Raw genomic sequence first — 25,544 nt, 5'->3', positions numbered from 1 at the left:
GCCCCCCCATTCCCTCCCCCTTCCCGCTGCCCCCCAACCCAGCTTCCGCCCCCCCATTCCCCCCGCCTTTCCCGCTGCCCCCCAACCAAGCTTCCGCCCCCCCATTCCCCCCGCCTTTCCCGCTGCCCCCCAACCCAGCTTCCGCCCCCCCATTCCCTCCGCCTTCCCCACTGCCCCAACCCAGCTTCCGCCCCCCCCCATTCCTTCCCCCTTCCCCACTGCCCCCCAACCCAGCTTCCGCCCCCCCATTCCCTCCCCATTCCCCACTGCCCCCCAACCCAGCTTCCGCCTCCCCATTCCCTCCGCCTTCCCCACTGCCCCCCAACCCAGCTTCCGCCCCCCCATTCCCTCCGCCTTCCCACTGCCCCCCAACCCAGCTTCCGCCCCCCCATTCCCCCCGCCTTTCCCACTGCCCCCCAACCCAGCTTCCGCCCCCCCATTCCCCCTGCCTTCCCCACTGCCCCCAACCCAGCTTCCGCCCCCCCATTCCCTCCGCCTTCCCCACTGCCCCAACCCAGCTTCCGCCCCCCCATTCCCTCCCCCTTCCCCACTGCCCCCCAACCCAGCTTCCGCCCCCCCATTCCCTCCGCCTTCCCCACTGCCCCAACCCAGCTTCCGCCCCCCCATTCCCCCCGCCTTTCCCACTGCCCCCCAACCCAGCTTCCGCCCCCCAACCCAGCTTCCGCCCCCCCATTCCCTCCGCCTTCCCCACTGCCCCAACCCAGCTTCCGCCCCCCCATTCCCTCCCCCTTCCCCACTGCCCCCCAACCCAGCTTCCGCCCCCCCCATTCCCCCCGCCTTTCCCACTGCCCCCCAACCCAGCTTCCGCCCCCCCATTCCCTCCGCCTTCCCCACTGCCCCAACCCAGCTTCCGCCCCCCCATTCCCTCCCCCTTCCCCACTGCCCCCCAACCCAGCTTCCGCCCCCCCATTCCCCTCGCCTTTCCCACTGCTCCCCAACCCAGCTTCCGCCCCCCCATTCCCTCCGCCTTCCCCACTGCCCCAACCCAGCTTCCGCCTCCCCATTCCCTCCCCCTTCCCCACTGCCCCCCAACCCAGCTTCCGCCCCCCCATTCCCTCCGCCTTCCCCACTGCCCCCCAACCCAGCTTCCGCCCCCCCATTCTCCCCGCCTTTCCCACTGCCCCCCAACCCAGCTTCCGCCCCCCCATTCCCCCCGCCTTTCCCACTGCCCCCCAACCCAGCTTCCGCCCCCCCATTCCCTCCGCCTTTCCCACTGCCCCCCAACCCAGCTTCCGCCCCCTACCTCTGCTCTCCCCGCTGCCCCCATTCCCTCCGCCTTTCCCACTGCCCCCCAACCCAGCTTCCGCCCCCTACCTCTGCTCTCCCCGCTGCCCCCATTCCCTCCGCCTTTCCCACTGCCCCCCAACCCAGCTTCCGCCCCCCATTCCCTCCGCCTTCCCCACTGCCCCACAACCCAGCTTCCGCCCCCCCCCATTTCCCCCGCCTTTCCCACTGCCCCCCAACCCAGCTTCTGCCCCCTACCTCTGCCTTCCCCACTCCCCCCATTCCTTCCTCCTCGGCTTCCCCATGCCCCACAACCCAGCTTCCGCCCCCTACCTCTGCTTTCCCCGCTCCCCCCATTCCTCCCTCCTCGGCTTCCCCAGTGCCCCAACCCAGCTTCCGCCCCCTACCTCTGCTTTCCCCGCTCCCCCCCATTCCTCCCTCCTCGGCTTCCCCAGTGCCCCAACCCAGCTTCCGCCCCCCCCATTTCCCCCGCCTTCCCCACTGCCCCCCAACCCAGCTTCCGCCATCTACCTCTGCTTTCCCCGCTCCCTCCTTCCTCCCTTCTCGGCTTCCCCACTGCCCCCCAATCCAGCTTCCGTCCCCTACCTCTGCTCTCCCCGCTGCCCCCATTCCCTCTGCCTTTCCCACTGCCCCCCAACCCAGCTTCCGCCCCCCCCATTCCCTCCGCCTTTCCCACTGCCCCCCAACCCAGCTTCCGCCCCCCCCCCATTCCCTCCGCCTTTCCCACTGCCCCCCAACCCAGCTTCCGCCCCCTACCTCTGCCTTCCCGGCTCCCATTCCCCCTGCCTTCCCAACCCAGCTTCCGCCCCCTACCTCTGTCTTCCCGGCTCCCATTCCCCCTGCCTTCCCAACCCAGCTTCCGCCCCCTACCTCTGCTTTCCCCGCTCCCCCCATTCCTTCCTCCTCGGCTTCCCCATGCCCCACAACCCAGCTTCCGCCCCCTACGTCTGCTTTCCCCGCTCCCCCCATTCCTCCCTCCTCGGCTTCCCCAGTGCCCCAACCCAGCTTCCGCCCCCCCATTTCCCCCGCCTTCCCCACTGCCCCCCAACCCAGCTTCTGCCCCCTACCTCTGCCTTCCCGGCTCCCATTCCCCCTGCCTTCCCCATTCCTCCCCAACCCAGCTTCCGCCATCTACCTCTGCTTTCCCCGCTCCCCCCTTCCTCCCTTCTCGGCTTCCCCACTGCCCCCCAACCCAGCTTCCGCCCCCTACCTCTGCTCTCCCCGCTGCCCCCATTCCCTCCGCCTTCCCCATACCCACAACCCAGCTTCTGCCCCCCCATTCCCCCCGCCTTCCCCGTTCCTCCCCAAACCATCTTCTGCCCCCTACCTCTGCTTTCCCCGCTCCCCCCATTCCTCCCTCCTCGGCTTCCCCAGTGCCCCAACCCAGCTTCCGCCCCCCCATTCCCCCCTCCTTCCCCACTGCCCCCAACCCAGCTTCCGCCCCCCCATTCCCCCCGCCTTCCCCACTGCCCCCAACCCAGCTTCCGCCCCCCATTCCCCCCGCCTTCCCCACTGCCCCCCAACCCAGCTTCCGTCCTCCCATTCCCCCCGCCTTCCCCACTGCCCCCCAATCCAGCTTCCGTCCCCTACCTCTGCTCTCCCCGCTGCCCCCATTCCCTCTGCCTTTCCCACTGCCCCCCAACCCAGCTTCCGCCCCCCATTCCCTCTGCCTTTCCCACTGCCCCCCAACCCAGCTTCCGTCCTCCCATTCCCCCCGCCTTCCCCACTGCCCCCCAATCCAGCTTCCGTCCCCTACCTCTGCTCTCCCCGCTGCCCCCATTCCCTCTGCCTTTCCCACTGCCCCCCAACCCAGCTTCCGCCCCCCCATTCCCTCTGCCTTTCCCACTGCCCCCCAACCCAGCTTCCGCCCCCCCATTCCCTCCGCCTTTCCCACTGCCCCCCAACCCAGCTTCCGCCCCCCCCATTCCCTCCGCCTTTCCCACTGCCCCCCAACCCAGCTTCCGCCCCCTACCTCTGCCTTCCCGGCTCCCATTCCCCCTGTCTTCCCAACCCAGCTTCCGCCCCCTACCTCTGTCTTCCCGGCTCCCATTCCCCCTGCCTTCCCAACCCAGCTTCCGCCCCCTACCTCTGCTTTCCCCGCTCCCCCCATTCCTTTCTCCTTGGCTTCCCCATGCCCCACAACCCAGCTTCCGCCCCCTACCTCTGCTTTCCCCGCTCCCCCCATTCCTCCCTCCTCGGCTTCCCCAGTGCCCCAACCCAGCTTCCGCCCCCCCATTTCTCCCGCCTTCCCCACTGCCCCCCAACCCAGCTTCTGCCCCCTACCTCTGCCTTCCCGGCTCCCATTCCCCCTGCCTTCCCCATTCCTCCCCAACCCAGCTTCCGCCCCCTACCTCTGCTTTCCCCGCTCCCCCCATTCCTCCCTCCTCGGCTTCCCCAGTGCCCCAACCCAGCTTCCGCCCCCCGATTTCCCCCGCCTTCCCCACTGCCCCCAACCCAGCTTCCGCCCTCTACCTCTGCTTCCCCTGCCACCCCATTTCCCCCGGCTTCCCCATTGCTTCCCAACCCAGCTTCCGCCCCCTACCTCTGCTTTCCCTGCCCCCCCCATTTCCCCCGCCTTCCCCAGTGTTACCCAGCCCAGCTTCTGTCCCCTACCTCTGCTTCCCCCCCCCCACCCATTCCCCCCGGCTTCCCCATTGCTCCCCAACCCAGCTTCCGTCCCCTACCTGTGCTTTCCCCGCTCCCCATTCCCCCCCCCCGGCTTCCCCATTGCTCCCCAACCCAGCTTCCTTCCCCTACCTCTGCTTTCTCTGTGCCCTTCTCTCTGCTTTTCCAGCCCCCACCCCATTCCCATCGCTTCTCCAGTGGGCCCCCCAATCCCATTTGGCTCCCCTCTCCCGCTTCCCTCCCTGTCTCCAATCTCCTGCCCCAGTTTCCCCAGTGCCCCCCTCCCCAATCCCATCTGGCTCTCCCTCCTTTCCTCCCTATCTTCAACCACCTTCCTGGCTTCCCCAGTGCTCCTCCATCCCCTAGGGCTCTGCTGCTTCCCTCCCTGTCTCCTGCCCCGGCATCCCGTCTGGCTCCCACCCTCTGGCTTTCCCAGTGCCCTCCCTGCCTTTCAAATATATCTGTAACTGTTCTTCCCCCTACAGCTTCCTCAGTGTCCCTGAAAACCTCTCATCCTCTCCTTAGCTTCCGAAACCCCATTTCCCAGCTTTCTAAAACCTCCTCCCCCTGTTACTTCCTAACCTCTGGTCCCTAAAACACTCTAAACCATTTCCCCCGCACTCCAGCTATCTTCTTTGTGACAGTCTCCCTAAGACAGGTTTTCCACTTTTCTTCTCGGTTGCTTTTAGTCCCAGGTCTGATCATTTCTGTCTTTGGGCCCGGACTATAGATTTGGGATTCTGAAGCTTCTGTTTTCTGACATGCCCCATTTTTCTTACCAGGGTTGTGACAGATACCTAGCAGCAACAGTGAAAATTCTCTATATTATTAATCAGTCAAGATTCCCTGTTCCAAGTGTAGTAAAAATAATAAAGATTGTATATTGTATATGATCTAAAGATCTGTATATGTCCTCTACTTCTGTGAATTCTTGTTTGCCGGTCAAAACTGTACCTGAGTACTACATTGACAGATGTTCTATGAATGCATAAAATAACCTGAAGGGTTAACAAATCTTAAATTGCAATCTGGAGGGCTCATATTAATAGGATGTGTGGGATTAAACCCTTGGTGTAAAGAACATGATTTTCTGTGTTATGGTTTTATTGTTTAATTATGAGGTTAGAGTATCTGTTCGCTCTTGAGTTACATATGTGGGAACTTGAACATGGCTCTTATAATCTGTGCTTACTGCACTTTTCTGTTGTGATCTTTAAAATAAAACCCATAATGAAAGTTTTATTTGCACTAGATGACGGGATGCTGTGTTCCCACAGGTATTTTTACTGATCTTTTAAGTGTATTTTATTGCTACTTTCAAGGTCTGAAATTGCTTCAGTGAGAGCAGATGCCTTTAAAAATACTAATGAACATGTGATTCAAGGTGAGATGAAATGACTCACTCATTACATTTTCAGTTTTTTAGGGATGAGGTGAGTATCCCTATCCAGGATTTTTCCATTGGCTCTTGAGTTGTTCTGATGTGTTGGACAAACAGATGAGTTATGATTGAGAGCTACCAAGTGTCTTGGATTCAGACAACTAGACTAACTAATTTGATTTTTGTTGTAGTCTCCAATGTGTTTAAACAAGAACTTCTTTTCATTACATCAAAAGTTATGTTAGTGGCCTTGTTTATGGACTGTCATGAGCATTGTGTATTTTTGCTTTAGAATTTTGGTTTTTGCTACTCATGAACAGTACTTATTATCCGATACAGTGTGTTACTTGGGGTATGGCCACACTTGCCATTTAAAATGGGGAAAAAGTCCTGTGTGTACAAAAATCGTGCTACACTTGCCAATGACATTTTGTGGTGAAACTCAGAAGTTTCTCCGCAGAAAGAAGACCACCTCCACAAGAAGCATGCAGCTCTTATTGGTGATGCTTCTGTGGTGATGTGCAAGTGAAGGCACGTTCTTCCTATTTACAGAGCTTTTAGCTTCTTCAGGATATCCCAGTGCCTAGGTGACCACTCTGGCCAGCAGCTCTGCTGCTCTGACGCTAGGTAAACAGACATCCACCCCTCCCCCTGTAAAGCCCCGGGAACTTTGAAACTCCCCTTCCTGTTTTCTTGGCAAGTGCTCACTTCTCATCCGGCCAGGTGACAATGCCTGTTTCACAAAGCAAACGATCCCCTGCTTGGAGCAATGCTGAGCTACTGGAGCTGATCAGTGTTTGGGGAGAGGAGGCTGTGCAGGGACCCAAGGTGCCCTGCAATCTCCCCCCCCTTCCCACAAAACCTGTCGTCAAAGTGGAGAGAGCTGCACCATGGGATAGCTGCCCTCAGTGCGAGCAGCAATGGAAGTGCTGCAACACTCTCTGATGCCTGTGGAAGTGAGTCAGTACACAAACCAGTGCTTTTCTTTCACCCGGTTCACGATGACCGCTGAAACTGACAGCGCAAAAACTCTGAGAGCTTGCAGTGGTGTAATTGTACTGATTCAGCTGTGCTGGTGTAAGATCTCTCCTGTAGCTGCTCTGTGCTAAAGGGAGAGAGCTCTCCTGTTGACATAATTAATCCACCCCCAATGAGTGGCAGTAGCTATGTTGGCCGGAGAAGCTCTCCCACCGACAGAGTGCTGTGCACCTTACCACTTACCCTTGGGCGACATAAGTTTTGCCGACATAAGTAGAAGCGTAAACGTAACCTTAAAGCTTGTCTACACAAGGAAATTGACCAGCATACTTATTGCAGACTAAGCTATTCTGCCATAACTCCCTGTATGGACACCTTATTTTGAAATAATTACTCCAATCATAAAGTGGGCTAATTGTTCCAGAATAAAATCACTAATAGTTTCCATACAGGGGAGTTATTGGATGCTAGCTACGCTAGTTAATTTCTCCAGTATAGATAAAGCTTTGGAGGAGTTATAGTAGCTTAAAAGGCTTTGTCTGTTCGACTTAGAATACTATTCTGAATGCTGAAAAGCTTTTCTAATTGTTTACAAACTGTTCACATTTTGCTTAAAATGAATAGCTTTAGATGAAAACTGAACGTGCCATCCCTTCCATTGGTAATCAGCTCCTGGGAGTGAGTAAAAGATTACAAATTAGTTTCGCAGGCTGCTCTAAAATATGTGATGCTGCTACCTTGTAACTTCCTTAAAGGTGAGTAGTGTTTATGAAACATCCCTAGAAGTATTTTGCTTATGTTTAAAAGAAGGGGGAATACATTGGGTTGTGGTTTTCTTTTTCTTTTTCTTTTTTCAAACATCTTATTTAGGCCATTAGTGACCACAAGTCATGGTTGATTTTTAATTAAACTGTTCATTTTGGGATGACTTGAGGATTGGCAACTAAACAGCTGTTCCACTTGTTTAAATCAAACTCAAGTTGCTAGTAACAAAGTTGCCACCTAGCTATTCGGTGACCTAAGAAGTAAATGTAACTATATCAATCAGGTTCTAATTGATGATATCATGCACATGGCCTCCGATTGGTGCTAATTGATGCTTTACAGTTCTATAGGTGGTCCATTTCGGCTATGTCTACACTAGCACGTCTGTTGGTAAAACTTTTGTCAGTCGGGTGTGAAAAAAACATACTCCTCACCGACAAAAAATTTACTGGTGAAAAGTGCCAGTGTGGATGAAACTACCGCTGCTTGTTGGGGTGGTTCTATTTCGCTGGCGGGAGAGCTCTCTTCTGCCCGCAAAGAGCGGCTACATGGGAGACCTTACAGTGGTATAGCTGTGCTGCTGTGATACTCAGTGTAGACGAAGCCTAAGATGAAAATTGAGCCACATTGGTGGGATGATGTGGGTGAGCTTGAACTGCTGTTTCCCATGTTGAAGTCATTGTGACTAGAACTTCAGACCTAGGCACAGTCAAGTAGAGCTGTTTGGGAAATGTATTTTATTTCCCACAAAAATAATCTAAGATAAACACTTTAATTTTAATCAAAAAATGTTCATGGGATTCTTTGGGTTTTAATTGAAAACAGAAAACACCAAAAAATTAAAAGGCATTACTTTTGACTAGCTCTACTTTCAGCCTGGTATGTTTTGCCAGGATTGATTCACGGTTAAAACATTATTTTCTTCCAATTAATGTTCTGTGTTTTTTGCCTTCATTTAAAGAATGCATATATTTGAACATCCTCACATTTGTTTAAGATGTCACTAACAAGTTTGGTATGGTAAACTACTTGATACAACTGTTGTGTATTTTCAGTCACTGACATTTGATGCTTCCCCACTATAACTGGTTGTAGCAAGTGGAATTTTTCAAGCATACTGGTCCATGAAGTGGTTAGAGTAGGGCTCTTGTACATTTTAACTCTGCCATGTTCCAGAATGTGCAAATACTCCACCACACCAGTGTGTGTGTGGCTGAAATCAGAGGGCAACTTAATAAAACAAAATATAAATAACTTTCAAAATAGTGGGTAATCTTGCAAGTGACATGTTACATTTGCTTGCTAAGCATATCCTGCCAGCTGTTAATTCATTGCTGTGGCCCTTTCAGTAAAGTTAGCAATTTTTTTACTCTTTAGTTATAAAGTGTATTTTTAAACACTAGGTCTAGTATGTATTGAGAGGGATAATTGAGTACACTTGCACTAGGCACTTTAATGTCCATACAGCTATTCCTCATTGGACTGATAAAGGGCCACTATGGTGCTTATTGCTATAGATGTAAAATATATCATGTTGAAATGAGGCTTGCGTTCTAACTCTCCACTTCCAGTTGCTTAGAATTTTCTTACATTTATTTTTGGCCTGAAATGTTCCGTGCTTTCTCAGTCCAACAGTGACTTTTTACTTTTGATTTTTATTGAAGTAAGTGTGTGTGTGTGTGTGTGTGAGAGAGAGATACTTCCTATATACATTCCAACTAAGTTTTTGCTCATCTGCTAAAATGAAATTAACTACTTATCGTCCTCATTGAAAAAGGACATGAGCCTGAAGAAAATCAGTTCAATAATTTTAAACTTTAAACATAAGTTCATATTTTTCACAGCATTGTAACTTTCTGTTGACTCTACTGGTTATCTTAGTGTGGCTTAGAAAAATGGGTGTTCACGTTTAAGAACTCTGCTATATAGACAGTTACTCGTACTTTCTCCTTCTCTTAAAGAAACTACATATCTGTAAACTAAGTATAAAAACCAACGTTAATGTAAAGTTAGAATTGAGAAATCAAGCATCCAGAAGTATAGGAAATTCCAGAGGGCTGTTTCTACCACATTGTTAACTTATTCATGTTACACATGCAGCATCTTTTCCTTCCTGTATTTTCTTAAACCTTAAAATATCTCTGCAACCTTGCAAAATGACAAACTTTTATGACCATCTCAGGCACAAAATCTACTTGTCTGTCTTTCACCAGTTACCGTAAAGCTTGATAAAGAGAGAATTAAAATGTTAGTTACCTGTCAAAAATTAATCATTTGAGGTGAATAGAATCTTTCAAGGCTATATTTTATTTATCTGTAGCATAAAACATACAGGATGTTCAATGTGGCTGAGTTAATGTTGCAGGAGAAACCTTTACTCAAGCATCCTTTCTGAGCTGTGCATTGAACATTTATACATGCTGTACTTCAGATGTAAATTACAGACCTTTTAGCTGTAAGTTGATTTGCTTTTCTTCCCTTTTCCATATTGCAGGTAGAAAATGTCAAATTACTAGATCGTTATACCAATAGGAAGCCAGCAAATGGGACGTTATACCTGACAGCTACCCATCTGATCTATGTGGATGCTTCAGCTGAAGTCCGAAAAGAAACCTGGGTATATTGTAATGTGTGGAACTTGTAAAAATATAAAGTTAAATGTCTGATTTTGGTTGTGTGTAATTGTGGTTCCATTAATTCGGAGGTTATAATAATAAACTTTTATAGCACTTTACATGAAAGTGTCTTACAAAAATAGAGTTCTTATCTTTTAGACAGTGTTAGATTCAGGAACAGAACCCAGCTTGCTTGACCTCCGTCCCCCAAGTTCAATATGCTAGACCACAATATCTTAATTTACAGCATTTGGATGTATGAAGAGTTGAAGGCAGCTGTACTTCAGCCTGAGGGCAAGTCTACATTACCGTGCTACCTTGGTGCAGCTGCACTGATACAGCTGTGCCAATGTAGTGTATCTGGTGAAGATGTGCTATGTGGTCTAGCAGACTTACACTGTGTATCTGCAGAACTTTTAAATCTCCAGGAACTTGTTTCTTGTGTTTGCTAGCATATCTGTTTTCATTTGAGAATAAGATTCAGTATCTTGAGTCATCTTTTTTAATAAATGACTGCAATTCAGTGACTACTGTATCATTTCCATCCTAGTTAATGTTGGCATTAAGCAATGCAAGAGTGTGTCCATGATTTCCCCCCAAACGTAGGTAGTTTCCAACACCAAAAATAGACTGATCAATAGCTATTATAATTGAAAAGCTCTCATTTTCCTTTGTGCAATTTGACCATGCAAAGGAAATACATTTTTTGTTGCCCACCCCTTAATTAAATAACCCAACTTGAGGGGCTATTTGGATTTTTCATGTTTGCTAGGTAATTTGTCACTAATTAGCAAAGAAGGAGCTTGTGGTGTTGGACTAGGTACTGTAAGGAAATGATTAGCTAAGCAGAAACTGCTCAGAAATATTGTTGCAGAATCATTCATATCTGATTATAATTCTCACTTGTCAGCTGGTGCAGAAAGATTTAGTCTCCCTTCCTGTTTTTCAGATTCTACATCATCATATAGCTACTGTGGAGAAGTTGCCTCTGACCACATCTGGATGCCCATTGCTTATTCACTGCAAGAACTTCCGTGTGGCACACTTTGTCATGGGACATGAACGGGATTGCCATGAAGTGTATACATCCTTGCTTAAACTTTCACAGCCAGGTACTCAGGAGTGAGTCTGTTTTGAAATCTAAAGGCAACTAATTGGCAAGTATGTTTGTGCAATGGGGAAAACTGTGGTTATCGGGCTGTTGGCTTTCCTCAATCAGCACAGGAAGGAAGGATTTGAAAGGATTTGAAATCTTAAGCCATTTCCACCACAGTTGAGCTGCTGTTTACTTAGCGCACTGTTGAAGCACAAAATTCTGGCCCTCAGAAGAGGGCTGGTAGCTTGCAAGCAAATGCAGTATTTACTAGGGCTGTCAATCAATTAAAAAGATTAACCATGTAATTAATAGCATAGATAATGGTATTCTATTTTTGTTTTATTTAAATGTATTTGGAGGTTTTCTACCTTTTCTAATAATATTGATTTCAATTACAACACAGAATAATAAGTGTACAGTGCTCACATTATATTTTTTACAAGTATTTGCACTGTATAAAACAAAATAAATAGTATTTTTCAATTCACCTAATAGAGATTGCACTACAGTACTTGTATCATGAAAGTTGAACTTACAAATGTAGAATTAGGTACCAAAAAAATGCATTCAAAAATAAAACGATCTAAAATTTTAGATCCTGCAAGTCCACTCAGTCCTGCTTCTCGTTCAGACGAGTGCTCAGACAAAAAAAGTTTGTTTACATTTGCAGGAGATAATGCTGCCCGCTTCTTGTTTACAATGTCACCTGAAAGTGAGAATAGGCATTCGCATGGCACTGTTGTAGTTGGCATCGCAAGATATTTACGTGCCAGATGTGCTAAAGATTCATATGTCCCTTCATGCTTCAACTACCATTCCAGGGGACATGCGTCCATGCCGATAATGGGTTCTGCTCAATAACAATCCAAAGCAGCGTGGACCGATGCATGTTCATTTTCATTATTTGAGTCAGATGCCACCAGCAGAAGGTTGATTTTCGTTTTTGGTGGTTTGGGTTCTGTAGATTCCGCATCTGAGATTCCGTTGCTTTTTTATAGGGTTACCATTTGTCCGGATTCCCCCGGACATGTCCGGCTTTTTGAGCTAAAAATAGCGTACGGGGGGAATTTGTAAATGTCCGGACTCCCCCTCATCCCCCATGCAGAGTGCGCGTGGCTAACAGGGCAGCCGGCTGGATGGTGCCACTTACATGGGGCTCCGACAGCCAGAGAGAGCCCCTCCTCCGCTTCCCCTGCAGCAGAGATCACTCCCTCCCTCCCTGCATTCGCAGATTGCCTCCGGCAGTCTGGAGCTCCTCCCCCACTGCTGCTCAGCCTGCCGGGACGAACGGCTCAGGCCGTTCCTGAGCAAGTTCACAGAGACATTAGGCGAAGACCAACAACAAGGGGGCCAGGGGGTCGGAGAAGGGGCAGGGAGATTCTGGAGGGGGCAGTCAAGAGACGGGGGAGTGGGGGGTCGGGAGTTCGGGGGGGGTGGCTTTCTGGGGGTGGGGGTGTGGATAAGGTTCTGGGCAGTCAGGGTACAGGTAGGGGGTAGGGTCCTGGGGGGCAGTTAGGGTGGGGGGGTCTTAAGAGGGGGCAGTTAGGGGACAAGGAACAGGGAGGCTTAGGTAAGGGGTGGGGTTCTGGAGGGCAGTTAGGAGCAGGAGTCCCAGGAGGGGGCAGTCAGGGGACAAGGAGTGGGGGGGGGTGTTGGGAGTTCTGGGGGCGGGGCTGTCAGGAGGCAGGAGTGGGGAGAGGGATCGGAGCAGTGAGGGGACAGGGAGCAGAGGGGTTTAGATGGGTCGGGAGTTCTGGGGGGGGGCTGTCAGGGGGTGGGGAGTGGTTGGATGGGGCATGGGAGTCCCAGGGGTCTGTCTGGGGGTAGGGGTGTGGCTAAGGGTTGGGGCAGTCAGGGTACAGGTAGGGGGTAGGGTCCTAGGGGGCCAGTTAGGATGGGGGGAGGGTCTCAGGAGGGGGCAGTCAGGGGACAAGAGGCAGGGAGGCTTAGGTAGGGGGTGGAGTCCTGGGGGGCAGTTGGTGGCTGAAGCATAAAGAAGCATACGGATGTTTAGCATATCTGGCACATAAATACCTTGCAATGCCAGCTACAAAAGTGCCATGGAAATGCCTGTTCCCACTTTCTGGTGACGTAAATAAGAAGCAGGCAGCATTATCTGCTGTAAATGTAAACAAACTTGTTTGTCTTAGAGATTGGCTAAACAAGAAGTAGGACTGAGTGGACTTGTAGGCTCTGCAATTTTAATCGCACCATTAAACTTCAATTAATTTTTTTGAGTTAATCGTGTGAGTTAACTGTGATTAATCAACAGCCCTCGTATTTATTACTGTGTAAATGAGATGGTTGGGAGAGTCTTAAGGCAGAATTGTTCATGCCCTCTGAAATGTTTCTAGTCTGCTATTCCAGAAGAACTTTCTTATGATCCTCTTTTAGTATTGGTGAACGATGCTAAACTGACAGCCTGGTAAAATGAAATCCTTTATACAGGCACAGTGCAGACTTTGCCCACGCTGTCCCAGCAAAGTGCTTGAACCCTGGACTAGGTTTGAACTGATGACTTAGAGGACTACAATATGATACAAACCCTCATTTAATCTCCTGAGCTATTCAGTCTCCTTATTACAGTATTAGAATTAAAACTTTGTAATCTGGCATATGATCATACATAAGTTCCTGGTGCTCTGTTAATGGCTATTACTGTTCCTATAGCTATGAAATATTACAGGTACTATGGTAACTATCACTTGCAGGAGATGAAAAATTAGTTGGTTTCTATTGCCCTGTGACTGCATATGTAACTTTTCTGTCCTATTCATGGGTTTTCACAGTTTACTCTTGTCAGTTTAAGATTTCTGTTTGTATGCCTGCTTCATCTGGTCTGGCAGAGCAAATAATCATTCATTATTTGCTAGTATGTGATTGACAGTTGAGGGTTACCTGTTCGGCAAACTGGGTACTTTATCAGACTCTGGCAGGACTCCGTCTGTCTCAGGAGAGCTTGCTGTCTTGAGTATCAGCTGAGTGAGTTATTGACAGGATTTGCATTTTTTTAAGAGAAGGAAGGAAATTGGAGGCGTGGTGTGGAGGGGCTGGAGGAATTACCATTTGTCAGACTCAGCCTGAAGCCCTTGTTGGGCTGACAGTAATACTCAAGAGATCTATCGAGTTTTCCTGCAGGAAGGAGAGTGCACTATTGAAATGGGAAGCTACAGGCTGATAAGAACTGTGTTGTGTGAACTCTTTGCAGAAGCTGTAAGTTTTAGTTGCTCTCTGCTGTTTATGGATTAACTCTTCATGCATTGCTGGAAAAGGTCAATGTATTCTTAAAGAAACCCGTTAAGTAGGAAATAAATTGCTTTAAGTCTAAAATTAAAACTTTTAAGGTTATTCATTTTAAAACACTAATTTTAGTGCTTACTTGGTTTTATGGTGGATGTTTGTATTCTGTTTAGCATCATGATACAGGGTACAGGTGCTATGTGTGGACCTGATCCGGTTGGGTCCTGAGCAGAAGCAATTGCCAATGATTAAAATATGAATTTGAATGCATCTCAGGATCATATATGTATATATGAATGAACATTACATGTACAATTTTGGCCCTTAACATATTGCCCTTCATAAATATAGTCCTTGATCCTGAGAGGTGTTGGAACTCATATTTTTGTCATTAGGCACTCTATCATATATCACCTAATATGATTAGAAATATTTTTCACTAACTTTTTTTTTTTTTTTTTTTTAATTTAAACCATACCTCTGTGCTCTCAGTATGCCCTGAACAGCAACATTTTGCTAGTGCACAAGAAGCAGACTAGATATCTTTTTTCAGGCTGAATAAAGTTCCACAAGTGAACAAACAAAAATGGTGAAAATTAAAATAGATACTTCAAATTGTGCCAGTTTTCATCTGTGATGTTGTTAGTAACAAAGGTAAAGAATCCGTACAACATATATGATATCTTAAGTCATAAGGTGGTAATTTAGACAATACCTTCTGATGGACAATGTTTACAGGTTTTTCATCATCCTGAGTTATTGACAACGTGTATTCAGTCTCTAATAGCATGCATGCAAAGGTTTCCTCTAAAGAGAATGGGGAAGAAGTGCATAACAAACTACTAACAAAACTATTAGTATAGTTGGTTGGTCATGTTAGAAAAGTACAAGTAACTTGCTCTATTTTTTTTTTCAGTCCCCTGGTATGGTATAATAACACATGTATGTTTCTAGGTTTCCCAATCATTCTTTACTGACTTCTTTAAATGTTTGGTATAATGATATGCCAAAGAACCGGAAAAGGTTTGGTTCTACTAGTTTTCATTTAGTGGTAATCTAACTGCAAAATGGTGATTTTTCCCTGTGTGCCTGACCCCAGGGACAATCTTTAGGAGAAAGTGTTGAACATTTCACTTTCTTTTGCATGTGTATTAAATTTTTCTCTTGACTTAATTTTTAAATTTCCTCTCCCCAGTGAAACCTGAAGAACTTTATGCATTTTCTTATAACCCCAAAATGCCAAAAGATAACCGGGAGATTGGATGGAAGTTGATTGATTTAAAAGTAGATTATCAGCGTATGGGAATTCCAAATGACTTCTGGGAAATAACGGATGCTAATAAAGACTATGAGGTAATTTATTGTGCAAAGTAGCCACTCAGTGCAACATCCTTTTATTTGTACTAATGACGTGGAACAGCCCTTCTTCTGCTGTGTAACTGATGCCCTGGGAGAAGTGAGCTCAGACTATCTAAAGCATCATCTTCTTGATATGAAGCCAGAGATAATGATACTGTAAAAGAGCAGAGAGCTGCAGTCTCTGCTTGATTTGCATGATCCCACTGGGAAAATACCAGATATTCATTTTCTAGAGAAGCATCAAACAAACTCACCAGGAAACTAAGATTCCTTTAGCTTCCCTAGGTAGAATGGAACCTCCCTAATCCCCCTCCCCATATCTACATACCCAGGTGGGTATCTGATGTGTGGAAGAGCAGTGGAACCACTCTGCCTTCTCAGGTTGGGAGTAAAGGGAAAAGAACAAAAGCAGTAAAACTGGCTTATTCTCTACTTGGTTTCAATCCTCTCTCAGAAAAAACGGGCCTAAATCCCTGATTCTTCCACTCCTACTGAGCTGCTCTTGCCAGTTGCCTTCTTCTCTCCTCTCTTTATGCTCAGTTAAACACAACAAGCTTTATGCCAAGAAAGATTTTTAAGCATCAGTTGTTCAGACACCTGCTTTAAAATGTTCTCTATATTTCTTTGGAAATTGTACATGAAAAGATACCTTTCCTGACTAAAAGACAAAGCAGTCAAATCTGAGAAAGGTGGCAGTCTATTAAATTGTATTGTGTATATACTTCTGCCACCAGGCAATGGATATCCACCAAGGAACACAGACTTACATTTTCAGAAGTGACCAGTAATTTTTGGTGCCTCAGTTTTTGAACACCCAACTTGGGGCCGCTGAAAGGTTGCTCCCAGCACTTCCTGAAAATTAAGTCTCTTCAGCCATCTGAAGTTGATCACCCAAAATCATTAGTCACTTTTGAAATTTAGGCTTCAGTGTGTAACTCTCATTTGGGATCTTTTTATTTTTAATTCCTCTAAGGTTTCCCAGTTTAGGTTTAAAAACAACAAAATCTAAGTAAAGACTAGCTTTGAGAATAGTTTGTGTCTGAAGTGTACACTGAAAAGACTCCAAGCCTTAACATTTTTGGGTGCTGAAAATTATTCGCGTATCGGGGTAACACCAGGCTGTGAGTATACACCCTGTGTGGTTGGAGCTCATTCCAAGATGCACAGGGCATTGGAGGGGGGAAGTTATTTTATTTAATTTAACAACCTTTCTTCACTTCTAGTCTTTGCTCCTACATGAGCCACGACCCTCAGAAGATGCATTTTATTAGTATAACCTTACTATTTTATGCATTGCTGTTGTCTTGTTTCTTCAAGGACGAATTGGAATTAATATATCATATGTATACTTAGTTTCGTGCATCCATATTAATGATAGCGTTTCACATGTCTGAAAAACAGCATTAATTATTTCAATCTTTTGAAAGATTAATTTTGGTTGTATATCAAACTGATCCATGGTTACTATTTATTAAAGCTAAGTAACAAATCTTCAATGATTATTCAGGCATCTTAATATCAAGCTGGCAAATAATTTAATATTTGGATTTTTCCCCCCCTTTGTACTCTAGGTCTGCAACACATACCCTCCAGAAATAGTGGTGCCAAAGGCTGCTAATAAAGCAACTGTGCTTGGAAGTTCAAAGTTCAGAAGCAGAGGGCGCATCCCAGTGCTTTCCTATCTTTACAAAGAAAACAATGTTAGTTATGCACATTCTACTCTTCTCGTTATTTTTCTTGCTGCCCACCCAGCTTTAATATAGGGAAGGAATGTGATCAAGTTGTTAGAACAGAAGCCCGGTGTTGTATCTCTGCCACTAACTTGCTAGATGACCTGGTATAATCTGTGAGATATGGGTAATGCTGACCTATTTCATAAGGAGTTGAGGCTTAATTGTTTTTTGAAGCACTTGAGATCCTTCTATGAGCAATGGATATGCAAGTGTAACTATTGTTTTATACTTTTGAAGAAATTTCTAAACAAATACAACTTCAGCTATCAGAAGTTGAGACCCTTTTTGTTACTTTCCCCTTTTCCCCAAATAAAACAATGACTTGGCAAAGGTTGTCCTCTAAACCAGCATTAAAAAAAGCATGATCCTTTCAAACCTCCTCTTTGAAATCTCACTTCGACCAATTGTAAGAGATGCCTTTTTGGGTTTGTAAATGATTAAGTTGGTTACAATGGACAATCTTTAACAAATTGCAACTTAACTCAGCTAAATTTTCTGACTTTTGAACAGGAGGAAGTAGCTTGGAACAAATCCCTATTTTTTTTGTATTCGCTCAGAATAAGTGAAGTTTGTTCTAACTGAAGAGTAGAATGCAGCCTTTTTAGCTTTGTCGTTTCAGCATTGTTTCAGGCACAGAGATTAGCAAAATACTGTCACAGTTAAATTGTTAGGCTCGAGGTGCTTTCCTAAGGAAGCTTGCCTTGACACAACAATTGCATGGAGTTGTGTTGTCAGAAACTACTGAAGTGTACAGTCAAGTTCAGCATTGCTACAAGTGTGGATCAATAACCGCTAACTAAAGTCATGAAGAGAGGAAGTCAGAGCAAGAGAAGGGGAGTAGATAAGGCGAAGGGGGACAGCAACAGTTGGGATATGTTGTATGTATTAGACTAAATGGGCCAAATAAACCAGTCACTGTCCAACATTAAACAGTGTCTGGGCTTTTATATTGGAGACCTCAGCTTGCTTGGTAGCATGGCAAACACACCATTAAAAATTCTTTTAACCTTTTCTTAAAGATACAGAAAAGAAGGAAAAACAGTTAAAGCATTTGAAATTTGAAGTATTAAATAAGGCTTTAATTTTAACAGCATCCCTTCTTCCCTTTAGCTGGAGAGAGTTTTTAAAAGGAAAAACCCTGTTTGACAATCTCTTAAATGGAATCAAAGGTGGTGGTAACTGTCTTTTTGGGGAAAAGAGAAGTTAGTTGAGATGGGCTGGAGATGCTGTTGTTGTGAAAGTCCAGGCTTAGAAAGAAATGTCCCCTTGTTTGACAGTCTCTTAGATGGTATTGAAGATGGTACACCTCTACCCTGATATAACGCTGTCCTCGGGAGCCAAAAAAATCGTACTGCGTTATAGGTGAAACCGCGTTATATCGAACTTGCTTTGATCTACTGGAGTGCGCAGCCCTCCCCCCCCCGAGCACTGCTTTACCGCATTATATCTGAATTCGTGTTATATCGGGTCGTGTTATATCGGGGTAGAGGTGTAATAACTGTCTTTGCAAGTGTTAGTTGGGATTCAGTTGGAGCTGGTAGAGATGGTAATGTCATCTGAGTCCCTCTCTTTCCGGCCTCTTCTGATCAGGACACCTCTCAGGATCAGGATGGTGAAGGCCTGGAGTCCCAGGAAATGGTGGGAGTGGCATCCATGATATGAAGCTCGCTCCAGTAGCCTCCTCTGTTCTTTCCATCTGTTGTTCTTCATTTTTAGTCCTTTGGTACTTTCCCCACAGGATCTTTGTTTTAAGGACCCAAAATGGGAGTGATAGATGGAATAGCCCATCCCCTCTGACGAAATCCCCAGAGTGCAGCCTGGGACAGTGGGACCGCTGTGCCCCTTTATCTCTCCAGCCTGGGCTGTCTCTCACAATGTCTTGCTAGTGACAAGCAGCAAGCCCCTCCAGGCACTGCTATCACTCAGCAGAACAACCGCATGTGGAGCCCCACGCTCCGCTAGATTGCGTGAATGGTCCACGAGCCACTCAGGAATCACACAGAGAAAGGCATTAGCAAAATTCCTCCCAGCACTGTACCTCAGGAATATACCGTCTTGCACTGCTGAAGGTGAGCAGTGCAGATTTATTAATTGGTTCACCACTTCATCAGTGCATGTGAGTCATTGCATTGTAGTTCCCTTGCTAGACAATGGTTGGTGATGTCTGTTCAACAGCACCCACCCGGGTGTTGGTTACCTCCCTTGTCATTGTCTCTGTATAGTTGGTATTTGGGTGCCTCCCAAACCCACAGCATATTTTAGTGAAAACTATACAACACAACTCTTATAATTTCATATGCATTGGTGATGCACATATTTAAATAGAACAATGTCTTTCAGCTGATCATAACCTTTCCCCTGCTACCTCACATGGCATGCTTTATATGCAATATCGCAATTATATACAGATACTTTCCCAAGGTATAATATGTCATGCCCTCATTATTTTGTCCACCAATTAGGCCTAATATCCAACATACAAGCTGTGGCTCATTAAATTCCAGCTCCACATCTTCTGTTTTTAGCAAGCATAATTTCAACACAGTCCTTGTATCATATCAAGTTGGCCTTTTTGTTTAGACTAATTCAGTTGTTCTATCTCCCTTTTGCATCTTTTTCCCATCAACATTTGTTATAGGTTATGATGACATTTTATGAACTTCCACATACTTTTAACAGTTGAGTGCAAAATTAAGGTAAATTTGGGGCCCAGTTATTACAACAGATAGAAGTCATTAGGCAGAAGAGCAATGCATTTGAGAGGAGGTGGATAATTGTCTCCATAGAAGCACAACCTACTTCAGATTCACAAAGCTCTTGAAAAGATTAGAAGCATGAGCTGAAATTTTTCATTAATTTGTCCACTTGACGGAAGTTTTACAGTGAAACAGACACCAGGCTTAGAAGCATCCCCATCAAATTTTAGTGTGTCCCTCAGAGCAATAAATATTCCTGATTTTGATCTTTTCTCTACAGTAAACTATTGTGTGTTTCAGGCTGCCATATGTCGCTGTAGCCAGCCTCTCTCTGGGTTCAGTGCTCGCTGTCTGGAGGATGAACAGATGCTGCAGGCAATTAGACAAGCCAACCCGGGGAGTCCCTTCATGTATGTTGTAGACACAAGGCCAAAGGTATCACTTAATGGGATTTGTGGATGTTCCTAAAGTTCGCATCTGTTATGTCAACACTGCTTCCAATGGATCATGGTTTTCAGATCTCTAACCTAGTATAGTATGAGGAAGCTCTGCTAAAATAATGGTGGGGGACGTCAGAGGCCACTCCTTCCTTCCCCATGAAACTGGTGTCCAGCTCACCACTCCTTAATGATAAACTCAGCGTCCAGCTGCTGTACTTGGACCTAATGTCTCACCTCCTCCTGTTCGTTTGTGTGTGATCAAACTGTGGTGACCATAGGGGCACTCGTTCCTAGAGTATTCCAGATTATCTGAAGTTACAGTTAAGAGTAGCCCAAGTCTAATGACCTTTAGTGGTTGACTGAGGCAGTGGAATGGGTTCCAGTACAGAGGTTAGGCCCTGAGTTTATCATTGAGATGGAGAGGGGAGTTTAAAGTACTGGTTGCACAAGTCTGAAGTGCCAGTATTGGTATGGTTGGGAGGCACAGTGGCATTTTAGGGTTATCTGGTTTCATAAAGTCTGAAAAAGTGCAGTTCCTGCAATTTTCTGACATAGAAGTAATTTTAATTAATATTGCATTGGTGAGAATAACAGTTGCTAGTGCACTGTGAACCCTGCCATTACAGTATATGGAGTTAGTTTTACCTCAGTAATGGCAATTCAGGGCTAAAACTTCAATGCTGGGATGTTTGCTCAGTAATAGTTCTGACCTAGGCGACTGGGAAACGTTTGCATGAAATTGCACTGAAACATCTAATGATTACATCTTGAGACATAAATAGCTTGAAAACAAGGTGAGATGTCTGCGTCTGTGGACCTATTCATGAGGAGTTCTAGGCATAAGGAAATTGGAATGTGGGGATTTGCATATTCTACAACTACAAAAAAAAAAGCAGCTAATATACTGCTGGCCATTTTGAATCTGAAATAGTGAGCTCATCTGCTATTAGGGGTATTGGCATTACCTGTATTAGACTGGAAATGGGACAAAAGGGGTGCAAATCAGGTGTCGCCTTGAGGTAAACATAGAGGATATTTCATCAAGTCTTTGGCTGCTGAGTATGGTGTTTCCTAGAGCTAATTCTGTTGTGCTATTTGTTCCATAATCATTTGTTTGTAGTAACGTTGATTATAATCCATTAATCTGGCATTTGTGTGGCTCTTGTGTACTTTGACAGGTGTTCCATTGACATTTATGATTGAATTAATGGCTATTTAGTGATAATCGACTCGATGGCAAGGGAGGAGATTATAATTAGCCCCATTTCTCCATCCCACCAGTGTCTAACCTGTTTAAGTAGAATGAAATAACCTAGATTTATTTTCACTCTGTGCTACTAGGCTTGTGTATTTGAATCTCTCTACCTCATTCCTTTCCATGGAGGCAAACTACTCCACTTCCAAAATCCATGGATTTGGGATTGAGAGTTAAAACTGAGGCCTGTCTACTTGTGGCCATTCTAGATCTTATGGTAACTTTTGTATGGGCCTGGCTCAATTCCATTCTGGGTAATCAACATCCCTTTTCCTTAACTTCTTCCTGCAACTTCAATTGAATACTGTATTCTTGCTGTTGTAAACTTACACATGGTTGCTGTTTGCTGATAAACAGCTGCCATGTTCCATCTCTGATTTGGCTGCATTTTAGTGAGAGATTAAACAAACTGTATGTTTGTAAAATGCTTTGGAATCCTTTTATTTATGCAGCACCATGCACATTTATGGTGCTTTATAAAAATATTCTGCTAGATGAAAGAGATGTGTTCATATGTAACTATTGCTTTTATCTGTTGCTTTTTTCTAGCATCTCAATTAAAAAGAAAATGAATCTCAGTTGTGATAATAAACTTCTGTAGTTAAACAAGCTTCTGATACTACCTTGCGTTAGGCAGCTTGAAATTGGCATCCAAATTCTTCTTTGGCCTTTGCCTAGTGTTAGTTGACTGCACACACATAATTTTAGTAAAACTATTGGAAACAATTCATGGGCAAAAATAACCAAAACTAACAGCGTTCCCCACCACGCACACTCTTGTGAACTTGTTTTGCTTGATATCTGCTGTTCTGGAAGATCAAAAGCATTTGTGATCCAGGTTTGCTTATGCATTTTTTTCACTTGATTTCTACAGTTAAATGCCATGGCAAACCGAGCTGCTGGTAAGGGTTATGAGAATGAAGATAACTATGACAACATTCGCTTTAAATTCATCGGCATAGAGAACATCCACGTGATGCGGAGCAGCTTGCAGAAACTCTTGGAAGGTATGACACGTGCCTTTGACTGGTCCGTGTGTTGTTGGTTGCCACCTATTAACATAACTCGCACTCCACAATAGACAAATCCTGTGTGCACTTTGGGGCATGGGATGGAAAACAGATTAGGAGAGTAAATACCTGGCTTTGTGCTCGGTTTATAGAAAAGGCTGAAAGTGTTGCAGTATTTTATCTGATGTTAAAATGTTCTTTAAAAACTTGTTGGCGAAAGAGACAAGCTTTCGAAGAAGAGGTCTAGGTAGGCTCAAAAGCTTGTCTCTCTCACCAACAGAAGTTAGTCTAATAAAAGGTATTACCTCACCCACCTTGTCTCTCTAATATCCTGGGACTGACATGACTGCAACAATACTGCATACTTTAAAAAAAGGATCTGATAAGAGGCATTGTGTTCAGTTTTACCATGCATCTAAAATAGAAACTAATATTTAGCAAATTTTATGTAATCAAAAGTAAACAATCTTAGCCTTTTATTGTTTTTATTTTTGTATGTGGTTATGATCTTTTCTTGTTTAACCGTTCAGATGATTATAGTTAATTTATGAAATACTGAAATAAGTTATTTTTATTTGGGTTATTTTGGTATGAATAATCTGTGTGATATGAGAGACATGGTTTCAGAACTCTCCTGCAGGAGAGTTAACAACTTGCACTGCGTAATTTTTATTTTTTAATTTGTTTTTAACTTCAGTCAAATTTTGTTCTTAAATGTGAGTGCGCATTCTTAGGGCGTTGCACTGCTATGTGGGATTTGGGATGAATTTGAGGGGACTCTTCTGGACCAGTGGAGATTAGGGGCCTGAGTCTCCTCTTGTTTACACTGGTGTAAACTGGGAGCCATGCCACTGAAGCTGATGGAGCTGTTCTGGTGAAAAAACTGAAAAAACTAAGTGATGAAAGAGAAGAATGAGAGTATTGATACAGTACTTCCTGCTGGTTTATTAACTACAGTATTAACATCCTTCTGCTGGCAGAGGCTGGGGAACGTTGTGAAGCTGATACTATAAGTCCTTCTCTCTTGTCCCATTGCCTAGTATCAGGAGGCATATAGTACAAACACGGTCACTCAAAATATATAGGAGGCGAATATTTGAGTTGGCAATGTAATGTTATGGACTGATCGAATAACTGATGCCCAGGTCACCTGGTCTGGTAGGATCCAGGGTTTGATAGTGGCCTTGGGGAAAAATAAGGCTAGATAGGACAGAGGGTTTGGCATATGCAAAAATACTGCTCTAGTCTAGAGAACCCCATGCTGGATGACTTATTTTGGAGTGGGTGAAAAGGCAGAATAACTGCTAGTTTATTCCTATTTTATCCCCTTGGCTAGAAGGCCTTGACAATGATAGTGTCTCTCGCAGGTGCTCAGGAACTATTGAACTATAACATTATAAGCATTTTCTACTATGTTTTTCAACATATTATCTGAGCCCTCTTCAAGGTTAGATAAGTCATTTACCTCTAGAAATTAGAACTCCACGTCTTTCTCTAGTCAGTTTCTTATAGTGATTATATGCTGGTGGTGTCTGAATATGTGTGGTGATGTCCTATAATGAAGGGATGGGTAAACACACAACACCTTAATCACTTGCCTTGGTTGGAGAGAGCGCTTTTGAAATGAGATTTTGATTATAGTGGTGAAAGGAGGAGGAAAAATACTCCAGGCTTAAATGCTAGAGCCCTCTGCAAGCTAAAGAATTTTAATTGTATGTGTATACACACACAATATCCATAGTGTGTGATCTCTTTAAATAGAGAAAATTGATTCCTGTATTTCAATATTCAGAGAACATTAGCTTTCATGATCAACCAAGCTTTGTCACTGTTATTCAGGAGAGGAGGGGAGGAGGATTAGCATTGATGGACAGGAGGGGTTGAGAAAATCATGGTTACTGTGCATTTCATTTGAGAAATCTCAGCTAATTCTTTTGTTTGTGTTTTCAGTGTGTGAAACAAAATCTCCCTCAATGAGTGACTTCCTTACTGGCCTGGAGAACTCAGGCTGGTTACGGCACATTAAAGCTGTAATGGATGCTGGAGTCTTTCTTGCTAAGGTATAACTTTCCCCAATAGAAACCCAAGAGAAGTGGGGGAAGCCCCATTGTTTGGACACTTAACACTAGATTGGACTTAACACCAGAAAATTTAGAAAATGAGCCTGCAATGGTAAAAAGACAGAACTGGGAGACCTAATTGTCTCTTTGTGTGTGTCCTGTGACTGTAATATAGTGATTTCCTACATGGATTGAAACTGTGACCTATCCAGTATATTCTAACGAGCAACACTGCCTACTGTTCATTTGTCCTCATTAATTTTATTTACTTCAATCTGAATAATTTAAAAAGATGCCTACGTGTCCTGATGTGTAGTTAATATTGCAAATAACTCATAACTAGTGAAAGTGTTAAGAAAAGTTATCAAAAATTGTGGTGCTTTAAGTGAGGGATTTTCTGAGTGCGTTTGTCATCTTCTGTCACTATATGCTACAGGGATGGCATAATTTTGAACTTTTAACACAGGCCTCTTTTTTTCCATGGGCTATTGTAAGGTGCATGACTTGTCTGCAGATCAAGTAGAAGGAGCAAATTTGCTGCAGCAAACAGTTCTTCATTAACCTCAAAGGGAATGCAGGAAATGATTGGTAGAAATCAATTGCCTTACATAAATATTCTCTCGTCTCTGGGTTGCTCCATTGTGAATTCCTTTCTCTTGATTTTTTTTAAAGAGAAATGATTTTGTATTCATCTTCTGCTACCAGTACAAAGGAAGACACACAAATATGGGAGGAATTTTGCGTGATGATCTTCCTCTGTTTCCTAATTTTCCTTGAAAAATTCCCAGTCCCAGGATAGCGACAGGGTGAACTTTCCTCATTTACATCCTTCCTTAAGATTTCTTCGCCCATAGTGCCCACAAGAAGTGTCAGCAACAAATACAAATATAGATGATATGGATATGAATATACAAATGCTGAGTAATTACATGTTCATATTGCTGAAATCTCTGTCCTTCCTCATCCCAACTCTTCCTTGCTGTTTGTTCTCCCTCCTCCCCCTGGACTGTGTAACATTTTGTTAC

The 25,544-nt window shown here is 45.1% G+C and overlaps 1 protein-coding gene across 3 annotated transcripts in view; it reads left to right on the top strand.

Moving 5' to 3' along the window:
• The window catches only part of MTMR8 (myotubularin related protein 8), a 43,630-nt gene that overhangs the window by 4,878 nt on the left and 13,208 nt on the right, over nucleotides 1-25,544 (top strand). The window contains exons 2-8 of one of the 3 annotated variants that reach the window (XM_054039204.1): nucleotides 9,510-9,632; nucleotides 10,580-10,742; nucleotides 15,162-15,319; nucleotides 16,897-17,025; nucleotides 20,055-20,189; nucleotides 22,324-22,456; nucleotides 24,410-24,519. In XM_054039204.1, the coding sequence (XP_053895179.1) occupies nucleotides 9,510-9,632; nucleotides 10,580-10,742; nucleotides 15,162-15,319; nucleotides 16,897-17,025; nucleotides 20,055-20,189; nucleotides 22,324-22,456; nucleotides 24,410-24,519 (951 nt within the window). Of the gene's footprint in view, nucleotides 1-9,509; nucleotides 9,633-10,579; nucleotides 10,792-15,161; nucleotides 15,320-16,896; nucleotides 17,026-20,054; nucleotides 20,190-22,323; nucleotides 22,457-24,409; nucleotides 24,520-25,544 lie in introns of those variants that run through there. The other 2 variants (XM_054039205.1, XM_054039206.1) reach the window with 2 other exon arrangements.

Source organism: Malaclemys terrapin, chromosome 9, assembly GCF_027887155.1.
Source record: "Malaclemys terrapin pileata isolate rMalTer1 chromosome 9, rMalTer1.hap1, whole genome shotgun sequence".
Lineage (NCBI taxonomy): Eukaryota > Metazoa > Chordata > Testudines > Emydidae > Malaclemys > Malaclemys terrapin.
The sequence above is the reverse complement of the archived record's forward strand: the minus strand, read 5'-3'. Positions and strand labels throughout refer to the sequence as shown.